Source organism: Sus scrofa, chromosome 1, assembly GCF_054392235.1.
Source record: "Sus scrofa isolate SSC_HxYL_T2T_F1_AM1 chromosome 1, Sscrofa_HxYL_maternal_Yorkshire_Landrace_v2.0, whole genome shotgun sequence".
Classification (NCBI taxonomy): Eukaryota; Metazoa; Chordata; class Mammalia; order Artiodactyla; family Suidae; genus Sus; species Sus scrofa.
The window spans coordinates 53,189,228-53,202,931 of NC_139383.1; the positions used below are offsets into that span (position 1 = coordinate 53,189,228).

Below are 13,704 nucleotides of genomic sequence, written 5' to 3' on the forward strand. Positions count from 1 at the left end.
GCCTCGATCTGCTTTTTTTCTATTTATCTGCATTTTCCAGTTCTTTTTCCATGTGGCCCTGAGGATAGAATGAATCATGTTGCTCTGTAGCTTTGAAACCTCTGATGGGGCTCCATTACCCAGCTCTTAAGTCCTCTTCATGGTCTACTAAGACTTTGATGGTCTCTCCAGCTTCCCCTCTTGCTCTATAAAGTACTTGTGCTATTCAGAGTTCCACATGCTCACCATCCTAAGTGATAGGAACATGAGTTTTGTAGGAAACCCATCGGCCCTCTCTACCTGTCAAGTACCTTTTTTTAAAAGACCCAAACAAACCATCACCTCCTTTACGAAGCCTCCTGCCTCTTCTGAACCCCTCCATAACTAACACTTAGTTCATAGCTCTAGGATAAGAATAAATAATAGTCCTTCTTTATAGAACTTTTGAGTTTAAGGGCAGAGGTTGTCTTATCTTTGTATTTCTCATACCTAGCATGGCAGTTGACACATAATGGGCTCTCAATAAAAGTATTTTGAAAGAATTAATAAAGGGACTGTAATGAAATCTGTTAATATTTAGAGAACCCCCTCTTCCTGTTTCTACTCCTTTTTCTGTGTCTTCAGCCATTCACTGCCTTTTGCCTAACAATAAAAGTGATCTTCCCCCTTTTAAGCAGCATTTGCAGTAATATCCAGGTAACTGAAATAGATGAATACAATTTGGAAACGAAGAAAATCTGTTGCTTTCTGAAAGTTAATAAACTCAGCAGTCTATACATAACATGTGATGAGTCGTCTCATAAACCAAAATATTGTAAAAGTATTATAATTCTTCATAAAAGTGAACCTGAAAATATTTGGAATACCTACAAACCTAGTGAAGGTGATGTCACCTTGGGAAGGGCTGACAACATGGCTGTAATACAGCAGGTGGAAGCTTAGCCAATGGTATTATAACCTATTCATAGACATTGTGTGAAGTAGGGTGGAGAGTTCACCTGGAGCATGGAAAAGAAAGCCAGAATAGCACGATCAGTGTTTTTGTCAACTTCATCCAGAAGAACTCGTCATGGCACAGATACTGTACAGTGCCAGGCAGTGACAACTCAGGAAGCCCTATTATGGCCTGAATGAGCTACTGTATAAAATTATCCACTTTGTTTCAGTCCCATGTTCATCAAGCAACTTTTTTTTTTTTTTGTCTTTTTGCCATTTCTTGGGCCGCTCCCGGGGCATATGGAGGTTCCCAGGCTAGGGGTCAAATCAGAGCTGTAGCCACCTGCCAACACCAGAGCCACAGCAACGCGGGATTTGAGCTGTGTCTGCAACCTACACCACAGCTCATGGCAACGCCAGATCCTTAACCCGCTGAGCAAGGCCAGGGATCGAACCCGCAACCTCATGGTTCCTAGTTGGATTCATTAACCACTGTACCACAGTGGGAACTCCTCATCAAGCAACTTTTATATGATTATTTTGGCCTTCCAAATATTCTGACGCTGGAAATGAAATGTCCTGGATGGGGCATGTAATGGTTAGGTCACTAGATGCAGATAGGCTGAAAATCCATTGCCATTCCGACAAGTGTGCTTTAATCTCTTGTGAATTTGATTAGCATCTGGTCCTTGCCTGAGTCTAATCAATTTTATGACATTGGAAGGATCAGACTGTGGACAAAAGTTACCAAGTTAATATCATTCTGTGAGGCTTCTTTAGTAAACAACCAGCTCACTTTTTCCTGGGGATATTCTGATCTTCTGGTCCCTTTTGAACTATAACCAGGAGCTTCTGTTACTTTCTCATACTGAATTTATCAATTATTGCAAGATTCTTAATATCCTGTCATGGACAGAAAAAGGGAAAAATTATGAGCATCCAAGCATTTAAAATCAGAGCATTTGAAATTTTTTTAAAAATATGGATAGGTTTTTTTTTTCTTAATTGAAGTATAGTTGATTTACAACATCGTTTAGTTTTAGGTGTACAACACAGTGATTCAGATATATATATATATATCTTATCTGTCTATCTGTATTATATATATAATAGATAACCAACAAGGACCTTCTGTATAGCACAGGGAACTATACTCAGTATTTTGTCATGACCTATAAGGGAAAAGAATCTGAAGAAGAAGATACACACACACACACACACATTATATATTATAATATGTAATATTATAATATTAAAAAATATTGAGCATAGTTCCCAGTGCTATATAGTAGGTCCTTGTTGGTTATCTGTTTTATATATAGTAGTGTGTATATGTTAATCCTGTCCTCCTAATTTATCCCTCTGTCCTCTTTCTACTTGGTAATCATAAGTTTGTTTTCTATGTCTATGGACATACTTCTTTTTCATATATAAATTCATCTGTGTCATTTATTTTTAGATTCCACATATAAAAGTTATCATATGATATTTATCTTTCTCTGACTTACTTTACTTCGTATGATAATATATTGGCCCATGTTGCTGCAAATGGCACAATTTCTTTTTTATGGCTAAGTAGTATTCCATTGTGTATGTGTATGTGTGTGTATGTGAAAATATGTGTGTGTGTATCATATTTTATTTATTCATCTCCCATCTAAACATTTAGGTTGCTTCCATGTCTTGCCTGTTGTAAATAGTCCTGGGAATGAACATTGGGTTGCATGTATCTTCTTGAATTAGATATTTCTACAGATATATGCCCAGGAGTATGATTGCTGGATCAAATGGTAAAACTGTTTTTAAAGGAACCTCCGTACTGTTCTCCCTAGTGGTGTAACAGTTTACATTTTCACCCATCTCCACACTTTCTCCAGCATTTATTTGTAGACCTTTGATGATGACCATTTTGAATGGAATGAGGTGATACCTCATTGTAGTTTTGATTTCCATTTTTTTTTTTTTTGTCTTTTTGCCATTTCTTGGGCCGCTCCCACGGCATATGGAGGTTCCCAGGCTAGGGGTCTAATCGGAGCTGCAGCTGCCAGCCTACGCCAGAGCCACAGCAATGCGGGATCCGAGCCGCGTCTGCAACCTACACCACAGCTCACAGCAACGCTGGATCGTTAACCCACTGAGCAAGGGCAGGGACCGAACCCGCAACCTCATGGTTCCTAGTCGGATTCGTTAACCACCGCGCCACAATGGGAACTCCTCCATTTTCTAATAATTAGTGATGTTGAGGATTTTTTCCATGTGCCTTTTGGCCATCTATATGTCTTTTTTGGGGAAATATCTATTTAGATCTTTGCCTGCTTTTTGATTGAGTTGTTTGGGTTTTTTGGTATGGAGCTATATGAGCTGTTTGTATATTTTAGAAATTAAGTCCTTATTGGTCACATTGTTTGCAAATATTTTCTCCAAGTCCATAGGTTGTCTTTTTGTTTTTTTAATGGTTTCCTTTACTGTGCAAAAGCTTTTAAGTTTAATTACGGCCCATTTGGGGTTTTTTTGTCTTTATTTTCATTAATCAAGGAAGTGGATCCAAAAAAATATTGCTGTGATTTATGTCAAAGAATGTTCTGCCTATGTTTTCCTTTAGGAGCTTATAGTATCCAGTTTGATTTTGAGTTTATTTTTGTGTATGGTGTTAGAGAGTGTTCTAATTTTATTCTTTGACATGTGGCTGTCCAGTACAGTTCTCTTATAGGCGTGGTACATAGTGATTATATCAACTGCATAGCAGAAAAGGGTTTTTTCAACTATTTTGATTGTAGATATAGAAGTAGCATGCTCCAGGTACAGTTTCTCATCTTGTTTGTCTTTGTAGGAATTAAATTCAGAATAACTCTTATTTTAATTGGTAGGTCTTTTCTAAGATTTGATGGAGGCAAAGTTAGCATTTTCTAATGTTCCATTTACTAAGAATATAAGATTTTAGAATACATTTCTATTTCTGTTTTCTCTTGTACTAGTCTTATTACTATGGTAAAGAATTGGTGTGTTAAGTGGTGACTATGTCACCTTGTACCATACAAGACAGGTGTTCAAGAACTGCTTTTTTTTTTTTTTTTTTTTTTGGCTCTTTGTCTCTTCTGTGGCCGCACTTGTAGCATATGGAGGTTCCCAGGCTAGGGATCTAATCGGAGCTGTAGCCGCCAGCCTACGCCAGAGCCTCAACAACACAGGATCCAAGCCACGTCTGTGACCTACACCACAGCTCATGGCAACGCCGGATCCTTAACCCACTGATCGAGGCCAGGGATCGAACCTGCAACCTCATGGTTCCTAGTCAGATTCGTTAACCACTATGCCACGACAGGAACTCCAAGGACTGCTTTTGAACTGCTTAGATTTAGTTTAGCAGTTATCCTTTATTGGATGGGTTGGGAATGAAATGTTGGTAAATGAGTGTAATAAAACCTTGTTATTGACTTGATTATAATGATAATTTGAGTATAATGACATACTTGGGAACCTAATGAATACTCTTAAAACTGCTTACATACCTTACAAACTGAGATGTAGTCTGATCGTTACCCAACCTGTTTCTCCTCAGTATTATAAATTCAGCTAGGTTTACCATCTCAGGTTTCCTGATTTTTTTCTGATTTAGTGTGTATTTCATTGTTTAGGAGATTATGTTTCTGTAAGCAATCCTGAGGGCAGTTTTAAAATATCCCAGTTCCAAGAAATGGAAGATCTCTTTCTATTGGCAGCTGGAACAGGCTTCACACCAATGGTTAAAGTACTGCATTATGCTTTGACTGGTATACCCAGTCTCAGGTATGTAACTTTATCTTTAATTACTATCCCTTGTGAGGCTGTTGGATTAGTAGAAGGATTCTAAATTAATTAAATACTCAGTGGACCTCAACAGACACGTTCTCATCCCTCAGTTATCATTTCTTAACTTTTCTTCCTCTGAGCTGTTTTATTCACTTGATTCTTTTAATTTGGGTACTTTTCTTTCCTTAATTGGCACTAAAAACACATTCATGCTACTTTACTTTTAGACTTTCCATTCATGTATATTTTAAGTGTAATTGAAATAGTGCTTTTTGAGTTGTTATTGTTTTTTCTTTTAAGGAAAGTGAAGCTGATGTTCTTCAATAAAACAGAGGATGATATAATTTGGAGAAGCCAATTGGAGAAATTAGCATTAAAGGATAAAAGGTATTAAAGTGATAGTAGCTCTGTGTTTAATTTATTCTTACATATTTAGTCAGGTAAGTCCTGTCTTCTTTGGTTGGAGTTTTTAATTGACTAGGAAGCTCCTTCAAACAAAAAAATAAACTTAATAATTCTCTTTAAAAAAAATTAAATGTAAGTAATATTAATACATCTCCCCCAGAGAAATACTGTTTGATAAGATCAATGTGACATCAAGTGTGTACCAATAAAATATGTAATGGGCTTTATGTTTCTGTTGTTTATACTGAGTTGGGTCTCATCAAAAATGATCCAATATAGCCAATTCGGTGATTCAAGATTTTCTTATTATAATGGGAACAGATCAGATAAATTTGGTGAGGTGGATTAAGCAAATATAAGCATGTTTCTTTACCACAGGATTTCTTAAAGCCTTTGCTGTACCGATGTCCTTTGTGACTTTCCAAGAAGAGGGTTCCTATGCATTGTTGAGCAAGTTTCTCTTCATTTTTGTTTCTTTACATGAACACTTATTATTATCACTAGTGATCCTTAGTATGCACTTTGGGAAGTGCTGGTAGAGGTAATAGAAAAAAGTTTGAGTCGGTCTGAATTCAGTGGTAGAACCAGATAGCAAGGTGAAAATTTGTTTCTTTGAAAAGAGAACCCTATAGTCAACGGCAGTTAAGATAATTTAACCATCTCCCCTAAAGAGGTTTGAAAGCAGGAGGAAATTCAAAATAATTTGGAAGAAGAGTGAATTGGACAAGCTGTCATACTTTATGAAGTATTTCTATATCATTAAAAATACTTCTAAGAATTTCAGAACTTCATAAGTCACACAAAATATCTGACATATCTGACATATGACAGTATGGTATAGATAAAGTTGTAGGCCTTTTAAAAGTTAAAGACCTCAGGTCCTGCTGTATAGCACAGAGGAACTATATCTGATCACTTGTGATGAAATATATTATGAGAAAAAGAATATTTATGTATATGTGTATAGAACATATATATGTGTATATATGGAAGATATGAGAAAAAGAATGTGTGTGTATGTATGCATATACATATACACATGTGTATAGAATATATATATGTGTATATATGGAAGATATGAGAAAAAGAATGTGTGTGTATGTATACATATACATATACACATGTGTATATATATATGACACATCATATACATCATGTATATATCACATACACATCATGTATATATCATATACATATATATTATATATGTGGAAGATATTATGAGAAAAAGAATCTATGTGTGTGTATATATATATGACTGGGTCACTTGCAGTGCAGCAGAAATTGACAAAACATTGTAAATCAAGTATAATAAAAAAAAATTTTTTTTAAGTTAATGACCTTAGAAACTCAGCTGTTCCAGAGGCTCCAGGCTCTTCTGAATATTTTCTGTATGTCCCTACTAAGGTGAGCTGTGGTTCCTTCTAGTTATTCCTCCCTGTTGTCTCCCATCCCCCCCCCTTTCTCTTTTAATAAATAATTTGCGCAAATTAAGGATGATCTGAATTTAATTTTCCTTGAACTATTTTCTCTTCTTACATACTTAAAGCATAAATCCAAGAATACTTACTATAGTTAAGCAGTTGCATGGCCATTTAGAGTGTACTTTGAGGGAATACAAATTCCTAGGTTTTTCAGATATCTTTTTCAGTAATTTTCAGAGTAGAAAATTGGAAGCAGCATTTATCACAAAGCCTAAAGACCTAAGTTCTAGTTTTTGTTTGACCCTTTGCTAGCTTGAAACTGTCTTCAAAAATTACTTAGCTCTGTGGGCCTGTCTCTTTATCTTCGGAATGAATAATGACATCTTCCTTCCTTACTTCATAAGGCTGTTGTCAGAATTGGAGAGGGTAGTGTAAGCTCTGGAGATTGTGAAACCCTGCCTCAGATATTTGGATTGTGGTTATAGAGGATCTCTGTATGCATGTGTTTGTTTCTGTATTAACTGTTTGAGCTTCTTTTTCCTACGCAAACATCTAGAAGAATTTAAACGCACATAGCTGGACTTTTTTAACTAAGTTTTTTTTTTAAGTATTTTTGGCAGGTTTTGGACATAGTGTTCCTTAAGGTAGTTTCCTTGTACAAGAAAAATCCATTTATTATTATTTCAGTGAACGGACATTATTCTCTGAGTCTTTCCCTAGGAGTTAAACTCAATTTAAGAGGCAGTTCGTCAAAGGAATGTATTAACAGCCTCTGAAAACGAAGGGTTCTTTTTTTTCTTTCTTTTTTTTTTTATTAAAGTATTGTTGATTTACAGTGTTTCTTCAATTTCTGTTGTACAGCTCAGTGACCCAATCACACATAGTTCCCTATGCTGTACTTTAGGGCCCCATTGCCCATCCAATCCAAATATAAGTGTTTGCATCTAAAACCCCCCAAACTCCCTGTCCATCCTACTCCGGGAACCACAAAGTCTGCTCCTTTTGGCCATGATCTGTTTCTGTTTTGTAGATAGGATCATCTGTGCCATATTTTAGATTCTACAAATAAGTGATATCATTTGGTGTCTGTCTTTTTCCTTCTGATTTACTTCACTTAATAATGAGAATCTTTAGTTCCACCCATGTTGCTGCAAATGGCATTAGTTTATCTTTCTTACGGCTGAGAAGTATTCCACTGTGTATATATACCACACCTTCTTAATCCATTCATCTGTCCATGGACATTTAGATTGTATCCATGTCTTGGCTATTGTGAATAGCTCTGCCAGTGGACTTAGGGGTGCATGTATCTTTTTCAGTGAAAGTTTTTTCTGGATGTATGCCCAGGAGTGGGATTGCTGAATCATTGTGGTAGTTCTATATTTAGTTTTCTGAGGTACCTCCATACTGTTTTCCATGGTGGTTGTAGCAGTTTACATTCCCACCAACAGTGAAGGAGGGTTCCCTTTTCTCCACACCCTTTCCAGCATTTGTTATTTGATGACATGTTAATGATGGCCCTTCTGACTGGTGTGAAGTGGTACTTCATCCTAATTTTAATTTGCATTTCTCTAATAATTAGTGATGTTGAACATTTTTTCATGTGCCTGTTGGCCATCTGTATGTCTTCTTTGGAGAATTGTCTGTTTAGGTCTTCTGCCCATTTTTCAATTGGGTTGTTTGTTTTTTTGTTGTGAAGTGTCCCTTAATGAAGTCACCTGTGTTTTGTTTTGTCTTAGTCTGCACACAATTTCAGGTTGTGGAATTGTTTGGGCTGGAGGATTGAGGATGAGAAAAGGGCCCTTTTTTTCACTTGTGGGTGACTGGCTCTAATAATGCTCACAAGATGCTTCAGTTTACTGGGAGAAGTGAGAGCCTCGTGACTCCTCGTGCCTTTGTCCTCTCTTCTGCTCCCCTCCCCTGCCCTTCCTGCTCTCACCTTCCTTTCCTATGTGCTCTGGGTCCCTACCTTCCCTTCCACTTCCTGGAGACAGAGCTCTCCTTGCTGGTACTGACTTCCAGCATAGGATAATCTATGCTCCTGGAGACTCATGGTCAAACCCTCACTGGAAAACCCAAAGACCTTGCATATGTACATGGCTTTGGAATATTTATTAGGGTAGGCTTTATCTAGATAGAGGAGAAACCTAGCCTTAAAGGCCTACTTTTTTTTGTTTTTTGTTTTTTCAGGGACACACCAGAGTCATATGGAAGTTCACAGGCTAGGGGTGGAATCAGAGCTGTAGCTTCTGGCCTATGCCACAGCCACAGCAATGTGGGATCTGAGCCACGTCTGCGACCTACACCATAGCTTATGGGCAATGCTGGATCCTTAACCCACTGAGTGAACTCACATCCTCATAGTCCTAGTCAGGTTCGTTACTGCTGAGCCATGTCAGGAACTCCTATCCCTGCAGTTTTATTCCATTGACAGACTTACCGGAATAGAGGCAGGGCAGACTATCTTTTATTGTAATTTAATATGGCAATTGCTATCTGTTACTGCATTGTCTATGTATAATAGAAATGTCTTAGGCTCGTGGTTCCACAGCTGTTTTTGGGTCCCTTTTGATAATATGGTGAAAGGTCATGGACCTTCTTCCCAGAAAAATGTCCTTACAAATTCACGTACATTTTATATGTAATTTCTAGTTGCTTACATGTGGCTTTGTCCTGCTAAGTATAGTGTTTATTTTTGGCCAATATGGCTTCTTGTTAAATTAATCCCTTTAGTCATTCATTAGGTATTTTTGGCACACTTGCCTCAAGCCAGGCCTGGATATAGTATTGAACAAGTCAGATAAGGACGCTGCCCTCAGTGGAGCAGTAAACAAAAAGCACATTCCAGGATCATCCAACACCATCTTAATTTTGAGTGCTGGGGAGGAAAAAATGTCACTGAAAGAAAGTATTTGGGGAGGCCATTTTGTATAAGGTGGATTCAAATTGCTGCTAAAACAAGATGGGAACCTTGAAGGCAAGAAATAAAACATATCTCTATAGAATTTTTTTTTCTTACTTTTTTTTTTTTTTTTTTTTTTGGTCTTTTTGCCTTTTCTAGGGCCTCACCCATGGCATGTGGAGGTTCCCAGGCTAGGGGTCAAATCGGAGCTGTAGCTGCCGACCTACACCACAGCCACAACAACGCCAGATTCAAGCCGTGTCTGTGACCTACACCACAGCCACAACAACGCCAGATTCAAGCCGTGTCTGTGACCTACACCACAGCTCACAGCAACACCAGACCCTTAACCCACTGATTGAGGCCAGAGATCGAATCCACAACTTCATGGTCACTAGTTGGATTCGTTTCCGCTGCGCCACAACAGAAACTCCCATATCTCTATAGAGTGTTTAAATATATGATCAGAATATTAGAGTTGTAGGAGTTGTCCCTTGTTCCACAAATGAACGAATAAGCCCCCTGGAGGTTGGGTCTGGTGAGAACTGGGGTGGTTCTCCAGCCCTGGCTGGGACTCCAAACTGGTCTGTGTGCTCATGCTGGGCTCCTCCATTCTTGGAAGCATGAACCTGCTACAGCACAGTGACATGGGGACAGCTGCACCAGCCACATCTTGTTTTCTTTCTGGTGTTTGGCTCCCCAGGCCACCTCACAAGAGAAACTATTCACTTCAGTGTTTTCTTAAGATTGAGATTAATGTATAATTAATTCCTGCCTCTCTTGAGAAAATATCTGAATTACTTAACTGGAGAAAGAAGTGCATTGGCTCTGATGCTATTGAAAATGTTAAAATTTAATTGTGTTTGCAAAATGGAGCAAAGGGGGCAGGTACCATTTGGAATTTCGAATTTACTGTGGCTCTTTACCAGCAGTTCACTTAGCCGATTACAAAGCTGGGGGAAGAAATGGGCTTTGATTACAGTGTGAGACTTGGTTTGATGTGCTTCTTTCATTATAATTCTGTATCCTTTCTTTTATTTTCTTTCAAACGTTTCACTCCATAGTGTTTGCGTGTCTGCACTAGGGTGCAGTGGTAGCCAGAGCAAACATGGTCCCTGATCTCGTGGGGTTTCTGGTCTCATGGGGAAGTAGACATTAATACAGTGATCATCTTGGTGGTCACATATTTACAGTCTGATGCAAGGGCTGTAAAGAAGAGAAAAAGGAAAACATGTCTACAACTCATAAAAGAAAGGACTCCAGACTGGTGGGGCTGCAGTGCTTCCCTGAATATGATGTCTGAGCAAAGAACTGAACCGTGGTGTGGAAGAAACCCTACAGAAAGAAGAAGGAGAATGGGCAGGGTTGTAGGCTGGGCGCAGTAGAGCAGGGTTAGGAACTAGGCCTTGGGGAGAATTTGGTCATGGAGGTCGAGGCAGATAAATCCCAGGTTTCTGGTTTGTGCAATCAAGTGGACTATGGGGCCACTCACAGCAGTAACTTCAGGTGTGGGCAGGAAGATTTTAAGTCAAGGTGGAGGCCATGGAGACAGTAACAGTTAAGAAGTCAGATAGGCCATTGGTTATAGGGGTCTAGGACCCACTGAAGAGGTTTGAGTCTGAGATGCAAATGCACATGTCACTGGTCATTGCTTTTTACTGTGATATATGTGAGCAGATGATTAACAGAAATGTAGAGTTCTCCGAGATCCCTTGGGAGCTCTCTTTCTAGTCAGTTCAGTAAAAAATGTCAAATTATTCTTATCTGTAGCAAAAGTTTCTCTTTGGTAAATATGGATCTACCGGTATGTTTTTGTGAAATCTTTCTTTACAGTCTGTTCGAGTGCTTTGTTAGCAAGTATATCAATCTTCATATATTCAGTCATTCTCCAGGGGAGCAAAAAATATTTTAGTGACTTTGAAACATGTTCATAATATGGTTAACATAATAGACTTTTAAAAAATGTTTCTTTTCCCCAGATTTGATGTTGAATTTGTTCTCTCAGCACCTCCTTCTGAATGGAGTGGCAAACAGGGATACATTTCACCAGCTCTGCTTTCTGAATTCTTGAAAAAAAGTTTAGAGAAATCCAAAGTCCTCATCTGCATTTGTGGACCAACGCCATTTACCGAACAAGGAATGAAGTGAGTAGCAATATGGTTGGAGAAAGAATCTCAGCCCTGTGAAATCCTATAAAAAAGCAGTTGATTTGGCTCTCAATTCATGCTGTTCATATGAACTTGCACTATAATAGTCTGTTACAGGCTATGAAAATAACAAAGGGTTTAATCTGCACGCAGGTGAAGGGTGGAGGCTGGGATTATGCATAGAGATAGATGTGAACGCAAAAGACACAACCAGCTCTTGATGGCCTCTGCTAATGAAGGGCAGTGTGGATGCATTCACAACGTTGGTGCCAGATATTTTGGGGGGACACGAGATTCAACCTCTTCTTCCACCAGAGTTTCATAATATATAATAATAAGTGTTCGTCTCATTGTAGCTTTTGATCTTCATTCTATGCAAGAGGGGGAGAGCTAGTAAGTAGCAGTGAGAGAAAGCTGAACAGCAAGACAGAAAACAGACATTAGAACATAAATAGGCAAGACTAAAAGTTGAACTCCACACCATAAAAAACCAGTGGTAGCGACCATCATATTTAAAAATCACCTTGGAGTTCCTGTTGTGACACTGCAGAAACGAATCCGACTAGGAACCATGAGGTTTTGGGTTCGATCCCTGGCCTCGCTCAGTGGGTTAAGGATCCAGTGTTGCCGTGAGCTGTGGTGTAGGTCGCAGACGCAGCTCAATTTGGTGCTGCTGTGGCTGTGGTGTAGGCCGGCAGCTGTATCTCCCATTAGACAGACCCCTAGCTTGGGAACCTCCATATGCTGCGGGTGGGCCCTAAAAGGACAAAAGACCAAAAAAAAAAAAAAAAAAGAAGAAAGAAAAGAAAAAAGAAAAAATCACCTTGATGTGAACTAACTCTAAAATGATACTTTAAAATATTTGGTTAAATATAGCCTCTCTTGGGTTTCTAGATGAAATCTTACGACGACCTTAAATGCCTTGCCTTTCCTGATTTGGTATATGTCTGAACCTAACACTTTCTAGATAATTTTCTCTTGCTATTTTATTTTTAATTTTAATTAAGAAGAAGATTGACTGCAATAAATAAATGAAGACATTAAAAAGTTTTTCTCTCCACATTGTATTTTAAAAGGCATTTTAACTAAATTTAAGTATATTTCTGGTTTTTAATGGTTTCAGAAAAATGTGCTTCTGTTTAAGTTCTCTCAACTTAAAAAAAAATTGGGGAGGAGTTCCTGTTGTGGCACAGTGGAAATGAATCTAACAGTAACCATGAGGTTGTGTGTTCGGTCCCTGGCCTCACTCATTGGGTTAAGGATCTGGCAATGCAGTGAGCTTCGATGTAGGTCACAGACATGGCTCAGATCCTGCATTGCTATGGCTATGATGTAGGCCAGCAGCTGTAGTTCTGATTCAGCCCATAGCCTGGGAACTTCCATATGCCATGGGTGTGGCCCTAAAAAGCAAAAAAAAAAAAAAAAAATTGTAGTTTAAACTTTTCCTCTTTTAAAGCTCAAACAAAACTATTACAATTATAGTGAAGACTAACAATATAAGCATATTTTATGAAGTAAAATTATTTTTCAGGAAAAAAAGGCTAAGACTACACTCTTCTCCTTTATTGACTCTGCCCTTTATTATTTTTATAATGATTTTTATTTTTTCTATTATAGCTAGTTTAGTGTTCTGTCAGTTTTCTACTGAGCAGCAAGGTGACCCAGTCATACATACATGTATACATTCTTTTTTCTCACATTATCACGCTCTATCACTAGTGACTAGATATAGTTCCCAGTGCTATACAACAGGATCTCATTGCTTATCCATTCCAAAGGCAATAGGTTGCATCTATTAACCCCAAATTCCCAGTCCATCCCACTCCCTCCCCCCTCCGCCTCGGCAACCACAAGTCTGTTCTCCAAGTCCATGATTGTCTTTTCTGTGGAAAGGTTCGTTTGTGCCATGTATTAGATTCCAGATGTAAGTGATATCATATGGTATGTGACACTGCCCTTTAGAAGTATCTTATAGATTGCAGTCTAATCATATTTTTAAATAATAGCAGTCATAAACTTGATGTGTTGAAAGAGGCTGTCTTTAAGGCCACTTGATCCAGTTTTCACTGACTGAGGAGGAAATCCCTTGAACAGCTTCCCTAACAGGAGTAGGCCATTTGCT

General features: G+C 38.4%; 1 protein-coding gene and 1 long non-coding RNA gene across 9 annotated transcripts in view; one reads left to right on the plus strand and one right to left on the minus strand.

The window, feature by feature from the left end:
* CYB5R4 (cytochrome b5 reductase 4) overlaps positions 1 to 13,704 on the plus strand; it is a 99,163-nt gene that overhangs the window by 81,966 nt on the left and 3,493 nt on the right. For 6 of the 8 annotated variants that reach the window (XM_021089555.2, XM_021089548.2, XM_084959260.1 and 3 more), the window contains 3 exons: positions 4,551 to 4,701; positions 5,005 to 5,091; positions 11,415 to 11,579. In XM_021089555.2, coding sequence (XP_020945214.2) covers positions 4,551 to 4,701; positions 5,005 to 5,091; positions 11,415 to 11,579 — 403 coding nt within the window. The remainder of the gene's footprint in view (positions 1 to 4,550; positions 4,702 to 5,004; positions 5,092 to 11,414; positions 11,580 to 13,704) is intronic. The other 2 variants (XR_014805242.1, XR_002343379.2) reach the window with 1 other exon arrangement.
* Positions 7,324 to 12,395, minus strand: LOC146406080 (uncharacterized). The gene is made up of 2 exons (XR_014805251.1): positions 9,705 to 12,395; positions 7,324 to 9,658 (listed from the first exon to the last, which is right to left on the minus strand). It is a non-coding gene; the product is annotated as an uncharacterized LOC146406080 (long non-coding RNA).